General features: G+C 63.8%; 1 protein-coding gene across 5 annotated transcripts in view; it reads left to right on the forward strand.

The window, feature by feature from the left end:
* Positions 1–23166, forward strand: part of PACS2 (phosphofurin acidic cluster sorting protein 2) — a 214643-nt gene that overhangs the window by 174359 nt on the left and 17118 nt on the right. For all 5 annotated transcript variants that reach the window (XM_059374177.1, XM_059374179.1, XM_059374178.1 and 2 more), the window contains exons 3-7: positions 17569–17656; positions 19747–19836; positions 20936–21061; positions 22378–22540; positions 23016–23089. In XM_059374177.1, the coding sequence (XP_059230160.1) occupies positions 17569–17656; positions 19747–19836; positions 20936–21061; positions 22378–22540; positions 23016–23089 (541 nt within the window). The remainder of the gene's footprint in view (positions 1–17568; positions 17657–19746; positions 19837–20935; positions 21062–22377; positions 22541–23015; positions 23090–23166) is intronic.

The raw sequence follows: 23166 nt of genomic DNA on the forward strand, positions 1-23166 counted from the left end.
CTGACCTCTGACTGGCAGTGAGGGATTTGCACTCACGTCGGTTATCTTTGTTCTGCTTTTCCTTTGCTGTTTTGGTCATTTTTTTCTTCAGAAACTGATCAAGGTCGATTGGCTTCTTTTACTTCCTCCAGGAAGCGTGTTCTCTGGTCTCTTCCTCTGTTGCCGGCTTGTGTGGAAAGGACGCTTAGGGACCTTGAAGGGAAAACAAAACTGTCCTGCCGCCCGGCCCCTGTCCCCTGTGCATAGTGGGACCAGCCTCGGGGCTCCCAGATTCCTGCCCTCAGCCCTTTGAGGGTCCTGGCCTCAGGGCTCTGTGGTGGTTTCAAGAAGTTCGAGACAAGCCTGCTCCCGGTTCCTCGGGGGAAATCGTGTCTTGCCAGGTCCTCGGAAGGGCTTCCTTTGGGTCTGGTGCCCGGGGCGAGACTCCCTGGATGGCGTCAGAGCTGCCCTGGGGACGCTGACGAGCGCGAGCGCGTGGGTTGCTCCTCATCATCCGGGGGCTCCGCGGGCCGTTCCTGACGCAGTGGGGGGTGCACATGTCCCCCAGGCCTGCTCCAGGGGCCCCTGCTGGCCAATGGGTGCTGTTGGGGGGCAACCCTGGGCACACTCAGGAGCCCTGGGCAGAAGCCGCAGCCAGAGCCGGCTGTGGGTGAGAGCAGGGGTGCGCAGCGGGCAGGTGGGGCACCCGACCCCGTGATGGTAGGGTTGCTGTTCCCTGTGGGCCTCCGGGTACCTGGGCTTCCTCGGGGAGGCTGCTCTGCAGGCGGCCGTGTGGCTGCAGTGGGTCCGTGCCCGCGGAAGTGTCCGTCCAGCAGCTGCGGGCTCTCCTGCCTGGGCCGCCTCATACCGTCACACAGCAGGTCGGGTCTCGACATGCGCTTGGGAAACAGAATTTAGTCTGTAGCACCCACTGCCCCCCAGTGTTTTGGGGGGTACCCCCAGCGTGGGGCGCACCTCTCCTGCCCCGTCGCAGGTCTCCGCTGCCCCTTCCCCCGACCGTGTCTGTGGGCAACATCGCTGCTCTTTATCCGCGTGGACCCGGGGCCTGGCAGAGCCCGGGACTCGGCTGGGTCAGGCCCACGTGGACCGTACCAGCTCTGTCTGCTCCCGGCTCCCAGCCGTGGGCTGCCTCGTGGGACCCCCTGCCTCCCTTCTCCTCCGGGGGCTCAGGCTGCCCCATGTACATTCCCGTTACCGACAACCTGGAACCACCTGGTGCCCTCCCGGGTGGCCGCAGCCCATGCCCAGCGGGGGCTGGTTCTGTCCCTCCCCGGAGCCTGCCTGTGTCGGGGGGCTGCACACGGCACGGCACTCCGCGGTCAGCCGTGGGCCCCACACCTTGTGGCGGCCCATCACTGAGGGCCGTGTGGCCTAGAATGGGCTGGCTGTCCCTGCAGGGAACGTTCCTGCTCGTTCTCTGGGCTAGCCTGGGACAAGACTGGGCAAGCCTCCTTCCAGGACAGCGCTGGGCAGGGGCTCACCTGCCAGAGACAAGGTGGGGTTGTGTTCCCCTCTAGTGGCTGGTGAGGGGCACCTGCATGCCTGGGGCCGGGGCGACCTCTGAGGCATCTGGGTCAGCGATGGGGGACGCAGCCCCAGGAGGAGAGCTCCTGATGTTTGGTGGCCCACGGCCAACGCTCTTGTGGAAAGTGGTCTCGTAGCTGCGGCTGGCTGGAGATTTGGGGGTCCCAGGGCTGCTTGGAGCACCTCCCAGCAGACACACGGTACTCCCCGCAGGCTCCAGACTCTTCCCTTCGGGTGGCCACGCGGACCACTGACACCAGCAGCTCCCTCAGGGACCGGCTCCTGCGTCCTTCCTCTGGCCCCTCTGTGGGCAGGCTGGTGGACTGGGGCCAGGAGGTGGGCTCACAGGGACCCAGCCGCCCTCCTGCCCTTCCCTCCCGGGGCTCCCAGCCTCGTCAACAAAGGCCTTCCTGGCCCCATGTGCTGGCCAGTGGAGACACCTCTGACCTTGCCTCCTGATCAGCAGGAAGCAGCCTTGTCCCAATAAGGCTCACACCAGAGACATCAGAGAAGGCCGAGCTGGCCGCTGGGAGCTGGCAGTCCCCAGAGGCTCCCGGGGAAGGGTGACCAGTGCTTAGGGACATGGGCAGAACCGGACCCTCAGCCTGGTGCAGAACTTCTGACGAACCGTCCAGCCACCGCTCTATGTCGCTGGTGTGTCTTTACAGGAAGCCGCTGGTCCCCGCGCCTCACCTCCCCAGCCTCGCACGGACACCGCTCTGTGGCCTGGCACACCTGGAGTGGGGCATGGGGGGCCCGCTCTCGGACTGGCTGAGCTCCGAGGGGCGGCGGGAGCGTGGGGGCCCCTGGCTAGCGGCCACCGCAGAGCCTGAGCTCCCACCAGGGCAGACACACGACTGCACGGATGGGTCAGCTTCTCTACACAAAAGGCCCCTTAGTTTTCCGTCCTACCAAACACACACTCAGCGCGTTTGGGACCCCGGAGGAATGTCCCCACGCGTGGCTGCGGTGGCAACCCCTCCTCCATGCCTGGAGGGAAACTGTACAAGTCAGTGTTCGGCTCAGAGGGCCAGCCCGGGCGCTCGTCTGTTCCGCAGAAACCCGTGCTGCACCCCCCTTGTGCCCTGCAGGCCTGTGAGCCATCCTCGGAGCCAGGCCTGGCGGGGCCCCTCCTTGGCCACATGGGGTGCCCTGTGCCGGCCGCCCTGGAGCAGGGCTCAGTCCCTCAGTGGGTTGGTGGGGTTACTAGTTCGCCCCATGGAATCACCCTTCGGCGGAGCCGGGGCCGGGCGTCCGGCGGAAGCTTGCATGGCGTCCCCTCCTGGCAGCCTCGGTTCCCGGCCGCCCGCCGTCGTCAGAGGGCAGCGGCAGCCTCAGGCTCGTCCCACACCAGCGTCACTCACGTCACCCCGGGCAGGGTGGGCGTGGCACAGGACGGTACGCAGACCACGTTCCCAGAGCGTCCCTCGCAGTGCGGCTGCACCACTGTTCTCCGATGGTCCGCGGCTGTGAGCCGTCAGGCCCGGCGTAGCGTATCCTGCGCGTGTTGGGTAAACTGCCGAGGTTTCGGGCACCCATCGGGGATCTCGGAGCCTGTCCCCCTCAGACACGGGAGGCTCCCTCACGAATGTCCACCACAGTGCCCTGCACAGTCACCAGAAGGTGTGAATAGCCCACATGTCCATCAGCGGGTGAACACGCGAGCAAGGCCTCTGGGGTACGGGGCCGTTTCTCTGCCCTCTGCAACCTGGACGGCTCTGGGGAACGTGCTCGGCAGAGAAGCCAGGCACAAAAGGCCATGTGCCCTGTGGTTCCCGTCCCTGGGGCGTCCAGACAGGAGGACCCATGGGGCGGGAGCAGACTGGTGTCTGCCAGGTCTGGGGCAGGACAGTGGGTGGCAGCCGAGGGGCTGGGCCAGCTCTGTAGGTGATGAGACGTTTGGGGTTACAGCTGCTGATTGCTTACCGGTGAATGTATCAAGTGCCACTGATTCGAAAACTTTAAAATGGCCAATTTTGGGGCGCCTGGGTGGCTCAGTGGGTTAAGCCTCTACCTTCGGCTCAGGTCATGATCCCAGGGTCCTGGGATCGAGCCCCACATCGGGCTCCCTGCTCAGCGGGGAGCCTGCTTCCTCCTCTCTTTCTCTGCCTGCTTGTGCTGTCTGTCTCTGTCTCTGTCTCTCTGTCAAGTAAATAAATAAAATCTTAAAAAAATAGAAAAAATAAAATGGCTGATTTTACATTATATGTACTTCCCCTCAACAACAAGTGACGTGGACGGACGGCAAGGACAGGTCTGGGCTCCAGCAGGTGGCGGGCGGGGGAGCTGGTCTGCGGTGCTGCCAACAGTGGGGCCTCCGCAGGCTCGCGGGCCCCGGGAGCACCTGCCGGGGGGTGTGCTGCGCGTGGCAGGTGTCTGGGCCCGTGGACATCTCGGGAGACAGCCCCCTCTCCTGGGGGGTGCTCCCTGGGGCCTTGGGGTCCTGCTGCCCTCACTCATTCTTGGGTGTTTGGCCGGAAATCCTGGGTGTGCACAGGAGGTGTCCGTGGGTGCTTGGGGGCAGTGCCCTCCCGGAACCACGGACTTTCCCGTGGCTGGGGGTGAGACGGTGGCGGGGGAGGGGGGCGCGTGCGTGTCCTGCTCTGCCCTCAGCCTCAGGGCTCCAGGCAGCAGGGGCTGGACAGCAGCCCTGGAAGGTTCTGGAGCCTGAGGTCATTGGGGTTACGGTCCGCACTTCTGTGGGCCGCCTCTGTGGCTGTCGCCCACGTTCTGGCCATGTTAGTCTTTTTGTTGTGCTTCTGTAAGAGGCTTTGTGCCCTGGACATTAGTCCTTTGTCTGCCCGCGGCTGTTTTCCTGCATCTGTTGTCTGACTTAGCTCGCACTAACGTCCACGTTTCGCATCTCGGGACCAGTGGGTCTCCTGCGCTGGGGTCTTGTGCCTTCCTCCCTGTGGCGTGGTGTACCTGGCCCCTCCTCGCCGGCGAGAACTGCCTGCCTGTGCCGGGCATGCTGGGCCCTGGGGCTGGTCCTGCTGTTGGGCGGTGAGCACTTCCCGGCTCCGAGTGCCCTCCGCGAGGAGGGAGACAGGCAGTGACCTTGCAGCTCGGGCCTGGTTGCTGCCGTGGGGGGATCACAAGCAGGTGGGGACTGGCTTGGACCCTGGGCTAGAACGCGGGAGGTCTTGGGTGGCGCCGCCCGTCGGGCCTGCCCAGAGACTGGGTGGAGGCGGGCACCGGGCATCTCCATGCCAGCAGGACCTGGGAACAGCAGGGCAGGTGATGTGGGGCCTGATGGGAGCAGGGCCAGGAGGACAGCGCTTCTAGGAGATGGAGAGGAGTCGGGGCAGGATGGGTGGTCTTGAAGACTCCGGCCACACACGGGAGAGAGGCTGCGGGTTGGGAGCTGTCACCTTCGGCAGAATGTAGAGAACCGCAGCTGGTGACGTGCGCGCACACGGGCCCGGGGGCCTCCTCCCAAACCCAGCAAAGCCAGGAGGGGCTGGAGCCCCAGGAGGAGGACCCGGTCCGCTGGGCTGGGTGGGCGGCTGGCCGAGGAGCCCAGACACGGGGCTCGGGGCAGAGGGCGGAGCCGGAGGCCTCCTTGTCCCCACTCTGGGCTGCGGCAGCCACGAGTCCAGGGTCAGCAGAGTGAGGGAGAGCAGGTGGCAGAACTCAACGGGGGCGCATGCCTGCAGCTGGCACATGGGAATGGGAGGCTCTGGTGAAAGAACATTCCGGAACATTCCGTCGTGATGGCAGACAGAAAGCCTGGCACGGGGAGCAAGACAACGCTGAGAAGAACCACAGAATGGAGCGGCAACAGGGTGGACGTGGACAGAAGAATTAAGAGCCTGGGGTCCCGCAGCAGGAGCCCCAACATTCTGCGCAGAGCAGGGGGCCCTTGGCGCTCCTTCCGGCGGGATCCGCGGGCCGGGCCCCGCTGCAGGCTGCTCGGGCCGAGCCTTACTGCCTGCGTCCACGGGCAGCCCCTCCGGCCCGAGGGGCAGCATCGCCTTCCTGCCCTGTCGGCGCCCCGTCTGCCCAGGGTCCTCGGCGGGGCGTGAGCACAGGTCTCCCACGCCCCGGGCGGCCTGGGGGGCAGTCGGGGGAGACAGCCTTGCCTTCCTCTCGGGGTGGTGGGAAGGCTCCTCGTGGCAGAGGTTTGTGATCAGACGTCGAAAGCAGAGCCCTGCGCACCGTGGGCGGGCGCGGGACCTGGCGCGGGGCAGGGGGTCGCCGAGGCGCTAAGCATGGGGTGCCCGGCAGTCCCGCTCCTGGTGTGTTGGCCTGGCCGTGGGGTCTGAGCACGCACTCCGTGGCTCACAGTAGCCAGGCCACGGAAGCAGCCCAGGGGTTCTGCAGCGGGCGAGTGGAAGAAGTCCGTCCGCGCGTGGACGCCTCCTTGGTCTTCTTCAAGGGAGGAAGTCCCGACACCTGCCCCTGCGAGGCTGAACCGCGGGACATCGCACAGACTGACCTCAGCCACTCGCAGGAGGACAGGCACCCTGTGACCCCTCACCGGACGTCTCTAGAGGAGTCCGTCTGCACAGACACAGAGGGCTGGGGCGCAGGGGGGTCGGGCGAGGCGCGGAGCATGCATGGGGCCAGAGTGGCCCTCGGGGAAGACGGAAGGTTCTGGAGCTGTGGCAGTGGGTGTGCAGCCACTGGGTGTGCTTACCGCCACCGAGCTGCATAATTAAAAAAAAGTTTTATGTTTATTTTACCACAATAAAAACTGAGCTACACTTGGCCTTACCGTCTCCAAAAGAACACCGAGGAGACTCACACCCCACGGGGCAGGGGGCGGTGAGTTGAAATCAGGAACCATGGTGTTGGCCAGCGCTGACCCTCTCCGAGTCTGGTTGGGCCCAGCTGGAGACCCGGGGAGCGGCCCCGGGGATGGGGGTGGCTGGGGTCCTGCTCCAAGTGAGGCTGGTCTCCAAAGCGTCAGACTGGCCAGAGGGCCTCAGGTGGGGACTGACCTTCCTCTGTCCCTTGCCCTGGAGCCAGAGGGACTCCAGTCGTGCCCCGCCTGGACCCCACTGCTGCCCAGGCTCTGGGGAGCGCAGAGGCGTAAAGGAGACGCTTGGGCGCCGGACGCCTCCTTGGCCACCGTGTACACACCCCCGTGGGCAGCCGGGCCCTGGGCTCCCATCTCTGGTTTGTGTCACACGTGAGGTTGGGGGGTGGTCCGTCTCGCCTGTGCTGTTTCCAGCTTTGTCTCCCGACTTGGGGTTCTGCCCTCCAAGTGTGGAATTGAGATTCTGCAGGTGGGTGAGCCTAGGTCTTTGTTTGGCGACAGGGCGTGGTGCTGGCCGGCTCTCTGGCAGGAGTGGGCCGTGGGCGACCCCCAGTGTCCCTTTCCTGCGGGGAGCATGCATGTGGGTCCCCAGGGTTCGGTGGGGTGGGCGGACGACCTCCCAGCAGCCCCTGCATGGCTTCAACCACGCGACGCTGGTGAAAGTGGAAATGCCCGGCCCGTCTTGCACGTAAGGAAAGTTTTGCAGAACCAGGTGTCGGTGAGCTTCCTGAAGTGCCGCTTGTTCGGCAACTCACGAAGAGCTCCCAAAAGCAGGGCCTCCGGGACACCGCCTCTTCCCCACCGCTCGTGTCACTGCCTTGGGGGAGCCTCATTGACCTCGCCTTCCCGGGACACCTTCCCTGACCCCAGGGCAGAGCACCCGGCCCTCTCTCCCCTGGCTGTGTGTATCCAGCCTGTAGGGCCTTGTTGGGTGTCCCAAGGGGAGGCCTCTGCGACCCCACCCTCCCTCTCATGGGGTGCTCTGCTCCCCCCATGGGCCCGCCCTCTGGCCACCTATCCAGGGGCCCACGCCTCACCCCAGTCCCACATTGGACTTGGCCCCTGCCTGCCCTCCAGGTCCTCTGCCTTCACTGGTACGGGTCACCCCGAGAGTGGCCATGGCCCAGCCTCCGAAATCCCCACTCCTAGGGCGTCGTCCTGTCCTCCCGCCGGCTGCTGTCCCTCCGACCCTGCCAGCGCCTCCTCTTCCCCAAGATGCCCTCATGACCCAATGGTCCAGCCTCTGTTCGTGGCCTCGGCACGGGAAGCTCTCGCAGCAGCCCCGGGCTGGGAGGACTTCCCCAAAGGCCTGTCCTCCTGCCCTCCGTGAGGACCCCTGACCTGAGAACATGCGGAAGCCACGGCGCCCAGAGCTGGCATGGAGAGACAGACACCCAGGGGCAGGGGGCTTGGCACCCGCCTCTAGCCCAAGGACAGCCCAGCCTGGGCGCCCGTTGTCCTGGGCCGTGGGCGCCTCTGCTGACCGTCACGGCCGGCTTCGCACAGGCACTCCTCGGCCCTGCCTTGCCGGGTCTTTGGGATGTGTGGCTGTCCCTGTGTGTCCCTCAGTGTTTGCAGCAGTCCTGCTGGCAGGAAGCAGAGACCTCAAGGACTTAGTCTTTGAGGTGTCCAGGGCCCCTCACACACCCAGGTCCAGGCACGCCCTTCCCAGGACAGAGGCACCTTTCACGAGACGCCCTCTGTCCCCCGAGACACAGGGATAGCTGTGATAGCGTCGTTAGGTGGGGGACGTGGGACTGGGGCTGGGCTCTCATGGAACAGAACAGGGGCCGCCCTCCTGAGCCCCGAGGTGGCGAGGAGGTCGCCCTTGTGAGTGGGACAGTGGCCACCACCTGCAGTCCAGAAGCCCATGTTGCTGTCCTGTGGCAGCGTCCGTCCTGAGCCCTGGCAGGCCTCGTGGTCAGGGACCGAGTGGGTGTTGTGCCGTGGGTGCGTCTTCCAGCTCGGGCCACAGCAAGGGCAGCACAAGTCTGGAAAAATAGAGCAACCGAGACACTAAACCCAAACTCAGGGAGACGGACACAGTGTGGACGACGCACAGGCCCACTCCTGGGCAAGGGCGACGGGCTCAGGCTCCGGGGGACGTGGCCAAGGGAGACAGGTGCATCCGTAACCGTGGCACGGGTGAGTGGACCCAGGAAAAGTCAGAGAGGGCGAATCAGGTCAGATGACGCTTGATGGGATGGTTTCGTGCGATTAGGAATCAGTAAGTGGCTTGGTGCCAGAGAGGGCGGGAATTACCCTGCGGTTCGCTCACGTAAAGACCTCTTCTCCCAGACAGCATCCGACGCTTTATTGGTGAACTTTGCCAATTTTTTTTTTTTTTAAGATTTTATTTATTTATCTGACAGAGATCACAAGTAGGCAGAGAGACCGGCAGAGAGAGAGGAGGAAGCAGGTTCCCCGCTGAGCAGAGAGCCCGATGCGGGGCTCGATCCCAGGACCCTGAGATCATGACCTGAGCCGAAGGCAGAGGCTTAACCCACTGAGCCACCCAGGCGCCCGAACTTTGCCAAATTCTGAAGAATTGAGTCCTGTCTTGCGTGAGATGCTGCGGAAGTTAGAGGTTGAAGGTGGAGGCGAAGCTGTGTGTATCCTCCGCAGCAGGACCACGGCTCAGTGCCGTGCTGGTGTCCGTCTGCTGCGGCGTCACCTGCGGCAGAGAAGAACAATGTGGGGGCGCCCCGGGGGGCTCCGTGCGGGAAGCCTCTGCCTTCGGCTCGGGCCATGGTCCTGGGGTCCTGGGGTCCTGGGGTCCGGCACACATGGGGCTCCCTGCTCGGCGGGAAGCCTGCTCTCCCTCCGCCCCTCCACCGGCTCATGCTCCCGTTCTCTTTCTGACAAACAAATAAAACCTTTAAAAACAAAAGGAAACGTTATTCCTAAAAGCAGCTGGTCGCTCCCTGGGAGTGAGGTGAACCCAGGACGTCAGACGCTCTGAGGAGCCGCGTCTACCCGCGTTCGAGAACAGGAAGCGGCTGAGCGAGGGGTGCGGAGACCCCGCTTCTCCCAAACACAGGTCGGGCACCCGCGGCACTGGCGGGGCCGGGGGTCGGCGAGCGAGGGCGCAGCGTCTGCGAGGCGTCGCGTGCGCTGGGGACGGCTGCCCGGGACGGGGTCTGACGGTATGAGCCGCGCCGGCGGAACCGCACGAGGCCGGCAGACGTGCAGGCCGCCCTCCGGGGCACACGATGGCCCACGCGTGACCACGGCGCGCTTCGGAGAGGACAGGATGCCCGGGCCCCACGGGGGGAGCAGGCGGCTGTCGCACCCCTCGCCGAGCGCCCTGCTGTGACCGCGCAGGCGGATCTGTGGGGACGGGGTGCCCGAAGCGTAAATCACGAAGGTGTTCGTCGCGCACCCCCGCCCAGTGTGGCGGCCTCCAGCTGGGGTGATCTCCGCAGTCTGTGAGGAAAGCGACCCGTGGGAAGACGGGCGCGGGACACGCACACGCCGCAGCCTGTGCCCGCACCCCACCGGCACCCCAGACCCAAAGACTCCGTTCTCTCGGGCTGTCGCTGTCTGGAGCTGCGCGGCGACCGCCTCAAACTCACGGGACTTCTAACACCAGAAGCGTCCCGGACGGCGTGTTTGGAGCCGGCGGTCCCCTCGTCCGGAGATTGAGGGAAGTGAGGCGGTCAGGGTAGGCGCCGATCGTGATGGCAGGCGCGTTGGAAGAAGAGGGAGAGAGAGAGCAGATGTGCGAGGGGGACCTGCCCCGCTGGTGGCCACCGGAGGACCGTGACACAGGGCGTATGCGAGTCAGCACCTCCCTGGGCCAGTAGGAGCACAGCGCCAGGGCCCTGGCCGGCTCCGAGGGCGCGGAGCTGGGAGCCTGCGACTGGGCCCCTCCGCGGGGCTCCCGCAACGGAGCAGGTGCATTCCCGGAGCACGTCGGCCGTGTCGGGTCGCTGGCAGCAGCCTGGGGGCCGCCGGGGCGAGATGGAGAAGCTGTGTGTTTGCTCGGGGAAGAGGCCATGGCGGGCAGGGGCGTGCACGGCTGTTCCGTGGAAGGGACATGTCACGGACGTGTAGATAGTGGGACATGAACCAGACGCCTCAAGAGGCAGTGGCATGGCCGCATATGCCCGATGGCCCGGCGTGCAGCTGCTGTTTCAGCGATGGGGAGCCCGAGCCTGAGCCGGTGCCAGCGGCTGCCTCGCATAACCGTGCCGGTGTCTATGACCCAGGCCCCGAGGGCTCTGCTGGCCTCAGCGCCTGGCGTCCCAGGTGTGTCCCAGGCGGCCGTGGAGACGGCGCCCTGCAGCCTGGAGAAGGCAGCAAGCCGGCGGTGACACACACACCTCATCCCCCGCAGTGGCCTCGCCCAGCTGCCCGCCTGGCAAGACTGGCCTCTGGCTGGGAAGTCGACCCCCAGGTAACACGGAGGAGGGCTGGTTTGGGGACAGCGGGCAGCCCCCGGGAAGGAGGCCCCTCCAGAGGGAAAGGGAGGGCGCGGGAAGCACACGGTGTACGTCTGTGGTTCTGGCCCCGGTTTCTTTGAAAAGATCTCAAGTCAGCACGGAAAACACTTGTTAATCTCTGCTGTGGGATACAGCAGGAATGTTGCGGTTTCGTGGCATCACCGTGATCTCTCTGTAAGCCCCACACTTCTCGGGTTCAGAAGACCTGAACGCTGCTTCTCCAGGGTTCGCTGTGGAAGCTGGCTTTGCACTCCTCTGAGCAGACGTCATGTGAGAGGGAGGCACGAGCCTGCCGTGTGGGGCCGGTGCCCCGGGACAGGAGTCGGGGGGACCGAGGGGCGGCGCGGTGCACTGACCGTGGGTTTAGGATACGCTCGGCTTCCTCTTCTGTTGCTGCTGAGTCTGGTACAGTTACAGGGCGTCTTACACAGTGACAGCCCTGGCTTAGTGATGAATCATCGTTTGTGGGGTTTTTTAGTATATTTGCTCATGATTTCCTTGAGGGCCAAGTATTAGGCAATAAATCTCGTCCTGGGCCCTGATCTGTACTCCAGCCTTCAGGCCTTGCTCTCGGAGCCGGTCTCGCATAAAAACAAACGTCGTGTGTTCTGCCCGTTTGCAAATGTTTCTTTTTGTGCTTTTTAAATATTGTTTGCACAAATAGCATCAGCTTGAATGTGTCTTAGAATTGAAAAAAAAAAGAAAGAGGAAGAAAAAAAGAAAGGAAAATCCAAGTGACTCATTGGTGTTTCTCCCGCCACACGGGGGACGCGACGGAAGGAGGCGGGCGGGTGCTCGTTTAGATGGGCTCTGGGCCGCGGCGAGCTCGCCCAGGGCGGCTGCACGGACCCTTCCGTCCGACAGAAAGCCAGCGGCTCTGCCCCGGGCTCTGGAGTTCTCCCTGTGACGAGGGGACGCCAGCCACCAGGCCTCCCAGAGAGAAGGCTCTGAGCAGCCCGTAGGGGACCCCCACGGCCCCTGCCCAGACAGATTGTCTAGAAGCAGGTTTCGCGACGGCCCTGAGAGGCGAGAGCCCATCCCAGAGAAGGGACGTGCGGGTCGCCTGGTGACTGATACACTCAGAGCAGAGCTCAGCTACCCACATGGTTGTCTGCAGCCCGACCTGCCTGTTACCCCCTTAGCCAGGCTCAGGACCGTGGATGGTCCCACCCAGAACTGCAGCCTCCCCCCCCCCCCCGCGCCGTGGCTGCTGCACCCCTGGGCTGCTGGTGCGCGCCTTCCAGAACGCCGCAGTGGTGGCCTGACGTGCAGGGCCCAGCCTTTTGGATCTGGGCGCTCTTCCCACGTGAGGGGCCAGCGCGGGCCACTGTGCGTGTGTGTGTGCTTGTCTCCGTCGGGGCTTTGCCCCCCTTGTCCCCAGGCAGCCTCCTGGTGCAGTGGGCGGGCCGGGTCCCTCCTCTGTGCGTGACGGGTGTCTCCAGGCTTGGGCAGCTGCGCACAGCCACCGTGAGGGTCCATGTGGAGTCTTGGCGTGGACGTGTGCGCCGAGCGGTCCGGTGTTGGGGGCACACGCACGGGAGCACATGTAGTGCCTGTCAGCCACGCCATCAGCTCGAGGTCGCGAGTCCTCGCTCCCAATGGCTTGTTCACGCCTCTCCGTGGGCTGGCTTACTGTCCGTGTGTCTTCTTTAGTGAAGTGTCTGCAAATCTGTGGCCTATTTTTTAATTGGGGTCTTGATTTTCCTACTGTTGAGTTAGGAGGTTCTTTATATATTCTGGATCAGGGGCGCCTGGGTGGCTCAGTGGGTTAAAGCCTCTGCCTTCAGCTCAGGTCATGATCCCAGGGTCCTGGGATCGAGCCCCGCATCGGGCTGTCCGCTCCGCGGATAACCTGCTTCCTCCTCTCTCTCTTTCTACCTGCCTCTCTGCCTACTTGTGATCTCTGTCTGTCAAATAAATAAATAAAATCTTTAAAAAAAAAAAATAAAAATATATTCTGGATCAAACCCTTTGTCGGATATACACTTTGCAAGTATTTTATCCCAGACTTAGCTTCTCTGGCTACTCTTACACACAAAAAAATTTTTTTAAGATTTTATTTATTTATTTGACAGAGAGACAGAGACAGAGACAGACAGCACAAGCAGGCAGAGAAAGAGAGGGGGAAGCAGGCTCCCCGCTGAGCAGAGAGCCCGATGCGGGACTCGATCCCAGGACCCCGAGATCATGACCTGAGCCAAAGGCAGCGGCTTACCCCGCTGAGCCCCCCAGGCGCCCTCTTTCACGAAATTTTGATGACGTCCAGTTTCCCTGATTTCCTGCGTCTGTGGCCCCCTGCCCGCCTCCCCTGCGTCTCCTTTCCAAAGTCCCTTCGAGTATCCTGGGTCCTTTGCCGTCGCACACACACTTAGGAACCAGCTTGTCATCATCTACGACAGTGTCGTGCTGGGGTTCCCGGCTCTGAACCGTAGATCCGGCCTGGGGAGTCTGGGGAGTGCTGATGCCCGGCTCCCCTGTGCCCGCTGACCCTGCGCTGGCTCCTTGCCCTCGCTTGCAGGTCCTGCGCTGGCCGTGTTAAATTTAGGTTTTCTCTTTCTGTTTTGGAGTTGTTATAAATGGGAGCTTTTAAAAACTGACTTCTAATCGTTCATTGCTAGTGCGTAGACATGGGACTGCTTTTCACACGTTGGATTTGTATCGTTGCTGTTGCTCAGCCCATGAGTTCTGGGGGCTTGCTCCACACCCTGCACCTTCCTGGGCGGTTTTCTCTCTAAACTCTTGCGTCGTCTGCAGAGAAGACAGCTGAGCTGAGTGTTTCCTTCTCCAGTCCTTGTGTTCGTTCTTTTGGAAGATCTCATTTATTTACTTGACAGAGAGACGGCGACAGAGGGAGCACAAGCAGGGGCAGCGGGAGAGCAGGAAGCAGGCTCCCCACAGAGCAGGGAGCCTGAAGCAGGGCTCGATCCCGGACCCCGGGACCACGACCCGAGCTGAAGGCAGCGGCTAACGGCGGAGCCGCCTTCCGTTCTGCCGTTTATTTCCTTTTCTTGCCTTATTGCGCAGGACAAGGCTTTAGCTTTGTGCCGTGCCACAGGGGTGTGAGGGCGCAGCTCTGCCTCCGGGTCCTGGGGTGGGGGGGCCGTCCTGCTGCCAGCATGACCTTGTCTGGTCAGGACGTTCTCTTCTGTCCCTGGTTCACCAAGAGTTTTAATCACAAGTGCAGTCGAATTTTGTCACCATTTTTAAAAATCATTTGAGGAGATTTTTTTTTTTAAGATTTTATTTATTTATTTGTCAGAGAGCGAGAGCGAGAGAGTGAGCACAGGCAGGCAGAGCCACAGACAGAAGCAGAGGGAGAAGCAGGCTTCCTGCGGAGCAAGAGGCCCGATGCGGGACTCCATCCCAGGACGCTGGGACCACGACCCGAGCCGAAGGCAGCCCAGCGACTGAGCCCCGCAGGCGCCCCCATTCGAGGAGTTTTTATGATTTGTCTCAGTGAGCCTGTGGATGAGGGGAGTCTCACTGACTGGTTTCCAGCGTCGACCTGCCCGCGGCGAACCCCGCTGGGTCGGTGTAGGAGCCGCTACGTTTACCTACAGTGAATTCAGTTTGCTGATATTTTCTTGAAGATCTTTACGTCTGTGTTCAGGGAGGGATATTGGTCTATGGTTTTCTTTTTTTATGTTTTTGTCTGGTGTTGGAGTCAGGGTCATTCCTGACCCTCATAAAATGAGCTGAGAAGTATCCTCCCGTGTCTGTTTCCTGGAAGAGATTACGTAGAACTGATGTTGTTTCGTCCTTTGATATCTGGTTCAACCCACCTGGAGTGTTGTTCTTCAGAAGGTTTAAAGCTACTAATTCAATTTCTTTGGTAGATGAGGCTGTTCAGATGCTCAGGGCCTCCCCGAGCCCGGCCGGCCGCGCTGCGGTTACGGGTCGATACGTCGTGATACGTGGCATCCAAGCGCCTGGCCTGACCCGCGGCGGCGGCCGAGTGGCCTCTGCCCCTCCATGCCCCCGTGCGATCTGGGTTCTTTCCTTCCTGGTGGGGCTCATGGTGTCCTCTCTTTTTTCTTTGTTGGGCGAGAGACGTCATCACTGTCATGGCTCTTCCGAAAGAGCCTGTGGGGAGCTCTTTGTATCCGTTTGGTATTTTATTCCCAGTGGCCTCTCCGCCTTCCGCTCCGGGGCGTCTGTTTGTCCTGGCTGCTCCCTTGTTGCGCTCACTTGCCTGCTGAGGTGAGGCTCCGGGGTCAGCGCCGGGAGGTCTCCGGCTGCCGCCCTCGGGGCTCGAGCTGTAGCTCACTGAAGGTCGGCACAAAGTATTTCTGGATCCTTCGAGTTTTCCTCCCGGCCCGTGTGCTGCTTACGGTCCGGACTGGTTGGTGATTCTGGCCTTCTGTCCGCCATTGATTTCTTTTTGTCTGTTGTCAGTCGGCTCCACGGCCAGCGTGGGGCTCGAACTCATGACCCGAGATCAGGAGTTACATGTTCCGCCGACAAGCCGGCCAGGCGCCCCCACGATTGATTTCTAGATGAGTCCGTCGTAATCAGAAAACGTACTTTACACGACTTCAGTTCTTTTTTTTTTAATATTTATGTATTTATTAGTGAGAGGCAGAGAGCGAGCACAAGCAGGGGGAGCGTCAGGCAGAGGGACAGGGAGACGCCGGCTCCCCGCGGAGCAGGGAGCCCGAGGCAGGACTCGATCCCAGGACGCTGGGACCATGACCTGCGCGGAAGGCAGACGCTTCACCGACGGAGCCACCCCGGCGCCCCACAACATCAGTCCTCTTCAGAGCGCTGGTGCTCTTTTGTGCCGGGCTGTGGTTGGTCCCCGTGGGCACTCGTCCCCGTGAGCCACAGCTTTCACCACTCTCTCTCCTTCCCAGTTCGCTTCCTGCAGAGCCAGAGTGGCCTGGCGGGTGGAGCGGGCTGTGCTTCCCATGGGCACCCGCGGGTCAGGGGCTGTGGGCACAGTGCTGTTTGTCCCCAGCCTGGAGCTGTCCTTCTGCTCGAGTCAGGGGCCTTGCTGGCCGGGGAAGCCCTCGTGTCTGTCTCCTGGCTCCTCTGGGCTCCGCTGAGGGCACGTGCTGCTCCCGGCATCCTCGTGGCCCCGAGTGCTGCACCGTGGCTGGCTGTGGGCCCAGGGAGGGAGTCGGTGGTTTGCACTGGTCTTGGTTTGTGAGGGGGACTGCGTGACGGCAAGGCAGGTCAGTGCCGGTGAGAGGAGGGTTTACTGTTCACCGCCTCCCAGAACAGGAGGCGCCGGGCCCGGGGCCGTGGGGAGGCACCGGGGCCAGTCGGGGACAGAGGGACCGCAGGTGAGGCCCAGACCAGAGGCGTCACCGGGGTTTCTGCGGGCAAGGCATCAGCTCCGGATCAGCTGGTCGGAGTCACTCCGGTGGACCTTGAGGCACAGGGAGCCAGGAGCAGCTCCTGGTTGTCTGCTTCCTGGGCCTGGGTGTGCAGGGCAGGGGGCTGTTAGGTTGGCGTTGAGGGTTGGACGAGGAGGGGTTCAGAGTACGGGCCCTGGATCCAGGAGGGCTGTAAGCAGCCCTGGCCGTCTGTTGGCCATATAAGTACTGGACGTCAAGTAGATAAATACAGAATCTAAGAAAACACAGAAAAAATAGTGGGCTCTTCATTTCATGCCTGGGATGTCGGCGGGGTCTCCTCAGGAAGCCCAGGATGGAGGTGGGTGTCTCTGCTCCGTGGGCGGCCGGCAGGTGCTCACGGAGCCCCATGAAACCTTCCAGAGCCACCCTGTTGAGTAGACCCAGGCCCTGTGTCCAGACCTGAGCTCCTGGCCTGGTCCTGTTGCTCCCTGCTGCCTGGATAGAGAGAACGGGGAGTTGAGGGGGCCGGGGTCTTCCTTCTGGCGCCCCGTCCCCATGCCTCCTCTGAGGCAGACAGGAGTGTTGGGTCTCTGGTTCAGAAGAGGGGCCATAGCAGCATCTGCCCCCCTGTTCCGGGTGTAGACACAGACCTTGCTGGCTGAATGCAGGTGGGCATGGGGTGTGCGGCCCCAAGTGGGACCTGTGTGACTCTGGGGCTTGATGCTGCGTGGGTGGCGTGGGGCTCTGCTGTCCCCGTGTGGGCCCGGAGCTGTCCCCGTGAGCACTGGGCTGACATCCGATCGGGAAAGTGAGCGAGGCTTCCAGGAGCTGCAGGCGGGGCCCAGCCAGTTTGGCTGCGGCATCTGCCCCGCGCAGACCCTGGGCTCCTCTTCCCCTGGCTCCTGGACGGGTGGCTCTGCCGCCTTTGGGACCATGAAGCCTCGGGCGGCGAAGCAGTCCTGCATGCCAGTTTGCAAGGCAGGCACGGCCGCTGCTGTTCCCCAGCCAAGGACCGAGACATGAGGACCAGGACCGAGGCCCAGGCCTCCCCTGGGCAGGGCCCTCATGCCCCGCCTGCACCCCACGCTTAGAGTGGTGACGCCAGCACAAGGGTTCATGGACGCTCCCCTTGGGCTCAGGGACATGGGCGCTGCGGGTGGGCGTATGCAGAGGGGTGACCGGAGAGCTGCTGGTGTCTCCAGGGACCCTGCGCAGGCCGGGGAAGGGCTGGCCAGTTGGGGTCCGGGCTGCGATCCTGGACTTCGTCGGGGGGGGGGCATGGGGCGGCGCGTGCAGAGGCCTGTGCTCCGGGAGCTGGGAGAGGGGCTCCATACCTGGCACCCGGTCCCTGCGGGCTCCCGGCCTGTCTGCCCACAGACCTGCCCGGAGCCGCCCCGCAGGCGGGAGACCGACCCGCCCCCCACAAGGGCTCTTGAGGGGGCCACGTTGGAGGCCAGCGCTCCCTAGGATGGGGCCTTCCTGGGGCTCCGGGAGGTGTAGGAGGGTGCGGTCCCCGCTGAGCCTTTGCCCTTGGCAGGTTGTGCAGCCTGACCTTGAAGAAGCTGGTGGTGTTCAAGGAGCTGGAGAAGGAGCTCATCTCAGTGGTGATTGCCGTCAAGATGCAGGTGAGGGGGCCCCAGCTGCCTAGGGCGGGAGGGGCCAGCACACCGACCTCTGGACCCTCCCCTGGGCCGGGGGCCGGCGAGCCTGCGGCTGCCCCGGGATGCAGGGGGGCCTCTGCCCCTGCCACTTGACGGGGAAAATGGTCCCAGTGCGCTGGCAAAACTAGACCCGCAGGCCCAGGCTCTGGAGCCCGCGTTCACGGGCTGTGGGGTGCCGGGGACGCGGCCCAGGCCTCTCAGTGCGGGCGCACCGGGGCTTGCCGGCGCGTGGGTCTCCGGGCCCCCGAGTCAGCTGAGCGCTGACGTGCGAGGCCTGTCTTCAGTTTCCCCGTCGGTTGCCGCCATCTTTAAGATCCGAAGAAACCCCTTGCTTCCCTGAAGAGGCTGCGGTAACTTCCCGTCAGAGCCAGGCGTGCGAGGCTGCCCGTCGGCTGCACGGGGACCGGCCCCGTGGGGGACCCGCCTGCGGCCCGGGCTGTGCTCTGAGCCCCCTGGCGAGGAGGGCTCATGGTCTTGCCAGGGCTTCAGAGCGAGGTGGAGTTCACGCACCCCGATCTCTGAATCTGCCACCGTTGACCTCTGACACGACCGCCTCCCCATCCGGGAGCCGCGCCTTTCCTGCTACCTGAGTGCCCCCTTCACTGGCTGCCCCTCCACTCCAGTGCCCGGCATCTCCCACAGACCCTCCGCTGGGCCATCTTCCCCGAGACACGAGACCTGCTCCTGTGCCCTCAGCAGCCCCCCGCCCCTCAGGTCCCCGAGGGCGTGGGCCGGCCTGCCTTCCCCGGGGCCTGTGCCCACTTCCCTGGCCCGCTGCCTGTGCCCTCTGCCTGTGGCCGCCGCCCTCCCTCTCCCAGCGAGGCTGGTCGGCTCCGGTCCTCTGAGGGGTCTGGTGCAGAAGAGGCCTAGGGGCCCACAGCACGACCCCTGCACAGGGTGCGACGTGGCCCAGAGGGCATCCACTGGGCAAGGCACCCGCGGGGGCCAGCCCCGCCCTGTGCCTGGGACCCTGCCCGTCGCTCCTGTCTGCCCGCACGTCTGTGCTCTGCCCCGGACCCACAGCGCGCTCCTGCCCTCAGCCGCTTGTCTGCCCGCTCACCCTGTCGGCCGCCTTTGGAGCCCCAGCCCCCACACCCTGGTAGCCTCTGGTCTTTGTTGCTCTGAATGTGATGGCTGCTGGTGCCCGGCAGGCAGGGGTCACGTGGTGTCCATCCATGGCCTCCTGCCCTGGCCTTCCGTCTCTGCTCCGTGGGTGTGGGGGCAGCTGTTCTGGAAGCTGTACTATGAGAAGATCTGTGATCCATTCGGGCTGTATTTTGGTATATGGTTTCAGGCGAGGATCTGGACGTTTTGTACTAATGATTTGTTACTACTTAGTAATTTTTCCTGGTGACGTGAAGGGTCGTTATTAAATAGCATGTTTGTCTTTTATCCATGTCTGTGTGTTCTCGGATGTGTTTCTAGACTTCTCGTCTCTGACCCTGGGCCAGGGCAGCTGTGCTGTCATTAGAACCGTCTTCTGCCACACTGGGCTCCCTGGGGAGGCGGTCACTCACCCGTCCACTGTCGCAGGAACGCAGAAGGGTCCTTGCAGGCATTATCCTGTGACCCATGCACCCCAGCATTGTCCCGTGACCCCCCCAGACCCCAGCATGTCCTCTGACCCCCCCGCACCCCGCTGCTGGATTTCCGGGAGTTACATTAAATGTGGCAGGGAGCAGCCTGGACCACCTGGACTTGGAGGTCTCAGGATGGGGACTTTTTTTTTAAAGATTTTGAGAGAGAAGGAGAGAGAGAGCATGAGGTGGGGGAGGGTCAGACAGAGAAGCAGGCTCCCCGCGGAGCAGGTGGCCCGATGCAGGACTCGATCCCTGGACCCCAGGATCATGACCTGAGCCGAAGGCAGAGGCTTAACCCACTGAGCCACCCAGGTGCCCCGGAAGGGGACATTTTTAAGGCTCTTGACAAATCTCCCCAAGGGTGTGTTTGGGAACCTGGGAGCCGCTGTCTGATCTGTGGGTCTTCACTGCGGGGTTGGAGGGAGTGATGTCCGGTGCGAGGCCACCCTGGGAGCCGGTCCTGTTCTGTCCCAGGGCTCCAAGCGGATCCTGCGCTCCCACGAGATCGTGCTGCCCCCCAGCGGACAAGTGGAGACGGACCTGGCGCTCGCCTTCTCCCTGCAGGTGAGCCTGGCGCGGGGCTGGGGCAGCGGCCCCGCGGGGTCCTCGCTCCGCCCTGCTGGACCTTAGAGATCCCTCCCGCCCTCCCCCTCCCGCGCTACAGAACACGCGGAGGCCCAGACACACTCTTGGGGCGTTGTGGGGGCGGCCGGCTGGTTCCCCGGGAGAGTGTGTGCCTCTTGATCTCAGGGTGGGGAGTTCAAGCCCCACGTGGGCTGTAGAGATTACATAAATGAATGAATAAACAAACTGAAAATAGGCCATTTGGTCCCGGCGTTCAGAGATGGGGAGGAACACAGACCTCAGTTTTGGAAGTTTGCCGGTGCACAGGGGCTCGGTGTGTCCGGGACACGCCGCTCCCAGTGTGACACAGACCCTCCTCCCCGGGGACCTCCAGAGCCTGAATCTGCGGTGGGAGCAGGCCGGCCCGAGGCCCCCGCAGGCGTGCACCCTGCCCCTGTGCTCTCCGCACCATGGCTGAAGGCAGGCACCATGTAGATCCTCAGACGTGCTCAGTGTCGACCCCCTGCAAACCCCTTCGAGTCTTGTCGCCTCGCGGGAGTGCAACCCATCCGTGGGGATCCCGCCGGCTCCCTCCTCCCGCCCGGGTGCCTCTCCGTGCGTGCCTGCGTGCGTGCGTGGCTGTGCCTGGGGCGGGAGCATGTGACCCCAGCTCTGCTCCTACGGGAGCTTCTGGGGTCCGTGTGAAGGTTTCCTTCTGCGGGACTCACTTTCCTGGCACATTGCTTACACGCAGCTCCCGGTCTCGAAGCGCGGGGCCACGGTGCAGGGCGTGCAGCTTCTGCACGTGTTAAGGGATATTTTGCGAGCCCTGCTTCGTGCCTGTGACCCTGCTCTTGCAGAAGGCTCTGGGGTCTCCGACCAGCGCCCCTTCTGGGGCCACGTCCGCTGCCGTCCACGCCGTGGTCACGTGCACTGGCTGACCCTGCTCATGACCCAGGGGCCCTAGCCAGCTGCTCCTGTCAGCCAGCGGCGGTTGCCCTGGGTCCCTGGTGGAGGCCTGTGACAGCCCCCAAGGCCTACTGGTGCTGGGCAGGCGTGGCTGCGGGGACACATGGCAGCCGTGACCCCTTCTCTGCAGTACCCTCACTTCCTGAAGAGAGAAGGCAACAAGCTCCAGATCATGCTGCAGCGGAGGAAGCGGTACAAAAACCGAACGATCCTGGGCTACAAGACGCTGGCAGCGGGCTCCATCAACATGGCCGAGGTGCGCGCATCCCCGCCCAGCCAGAGGCCTCCGACCGGCCTGACCCCATGGCCCAAGCAGCCACCCTTGGGCCGTGGGTGGGTTCTGGCCCAGCGTGGGTCATCTGCGTCCCCTCCCGTGGGCATGGCCCTGGCCCGTGGGCTGCCCAGGTGGGCGGCACGCGCTTGCTGGTGGGGGAGGAAAAGAGGGGACGTTCGTACAAACGGGTTAGAACCGACCGGCTGCCGCGGCTGAGTCGCAGAGGACCTGGTGTTCCGTGCGTGGGGTCGGGAGGAGGGTTCCGGCTCTGCCGCTGCCTGCCACAGGGCCTTTGGGAGCCTTGGGCTGGGCCCTGGAGAAGGACAGCCGAGAGCCCTCGTGGCCTCTGTGCTTTGGGGCCTTTACCGCATGGGGTCGTGTTCAGGGCTGTCCAGGCAACGGTGACGCTGTCGCTGCCCAGCTGGGGGAGGGCAGGGCTGACCCCCCGCCCCTGCCCTGTTCCTCTGGCCCAGGAGCCCCGTGCCCACGGCACCAGGTCGAGCCCACCGGCCTCCTGTTTCCCCTCAGACCCTACCTGCCTAACACTCCCGACAGCGTCCCTCCAGGCAGGTGGCACGGGTGTGGGGTTGTGCGGAGGGAGGCCGGGCACGTGTCTGTCCAGCTGCGCACACGTGGGCCCGGGGATGTGTCTGGGTGCTGGCTGACCTTCCTGGCTTGGTTTCTGAGATGGTAGTGGTCACAGACATTACCTTTCCCCAAAATTTCATGTCCGCACTCAAGAGTTGGCACCCAGGTCAGGCTCCCCAAATTAAACATAATCGGGTCCTAAAGTCCCGACACCTGGATTTGGTCCAGTGAGCCCCAAGGCAGAAGGTCCGACCCGCAGGGGTGTCCTCCGCGATGTCACCGGGCAGGGCGCAGGGGGCGCTGCACAGCATGTGAGCCTGACCCCGGTCAGCTGGAGTCTCTCACCGACGGGAATGGTAGCAAGGACTCTCCGGCCTGGGGAGGTGTTGGCTTTGCCGCTCAAGACCCCCCACCCGTGCTGGTGGCTGGTCCTCCTGGGGGCCCCATGGACACAGGTCCCTGGACGCAGATCCCGGGGCCTAGTGGCCCAGAGTCACAGCCTCACACACAGTCTGCTTCTGCCGCAGCCTCTGGACAGACCCTCCCTCCCTGACAGTTGTCGGTCGCTGGTGGCTGGGCCTGGCACTGACCCCCAGAGTCTCGGCCAGTGTCCTCCTGCCCTACGGACGTGTCTCTGACCGCCCTCCCAGCCCCAGCCCCAGCCGCTGGCCCTGCCCCAGGCCCTTTCTAGCACCGAGTCCCGCCCCCAGGTGATGCAGCACCCCTCCGAGGGCGGCCAGGTGCTCTGCCTCTACAGCAGCCTCAAGGAGGTCTCCGTCAAGGTGGCTGAGATCTGGATCTTCTCGCTGTCCAGCCAGCCCATCGACCATGAGGACAGCGCCATGCAGGCGGGGCCCAAGGCCAAGTCTGCAGGTGAGTGCGGCTGCTGGTGGCCCCCGCCTGCTGGGTTGGAGAAGCCGGGGAGGCCCGGGGTGTCTGGCCTCCAGCCCCGCCGGCAGCACTGTGGCTGCCCTGGGAGCCTGGGCCGCAGGCGCGTGAGCTCAGCCGCTGGCAAGTCTGGGCTTGACCGCGGTGCCTTCCAAGGTCGCGCACAGGTCCTAGCACGGCTGTTGCCCCCATCACAATGGCAGCTGCTGTCCCCCGAGGTGTGGGAGGGCACGCAGGGGCCCAGTTGGGCAGGAAATCTAGGCTGAAGCATCTGAGGTCCACAGAGGCCACCGTGGGAGTGGGGAAGCGCAGGCCTGCTCCCCCCGAAGTCCGCCTGGGGGCCGGGGACTGCGCATGGCTCCCCGCAGGTCCAGGGGCCCCGAGCTCCGGGCGCCGCCTCATTGCCAGGACACCAGTCGGAACCTCCGGGTGCCCCCCCTTCCGCTTGCTCGTTCCGTAGATAACTACTCCGAGGAAGAGTACGAGAGCTTCTCCTCTGAGCAGGAGGCCAGCGACGATGCCGTGCAAGGACAGGTAGGCTGGACCTGGTGTGCGGGGCTGGTGTGCGGGGCTGGTGTGCGGGGCTGGTGTGCGGGGCTGGTGTGCGGGGC

This window comes from Mustela nigripes, chromosome 13, assembly GCF_022355385.1.
Source record: "Mustela nigripes isolate SB6536 chromosome 13, MUSNIG.SB6536, whole genome shotgun sequence".
NCBI lineage: Eukaryota > Metazoa > Chordata > Mammalia > Carnivora > Mustelidae > Mustela > Mustela nigripes.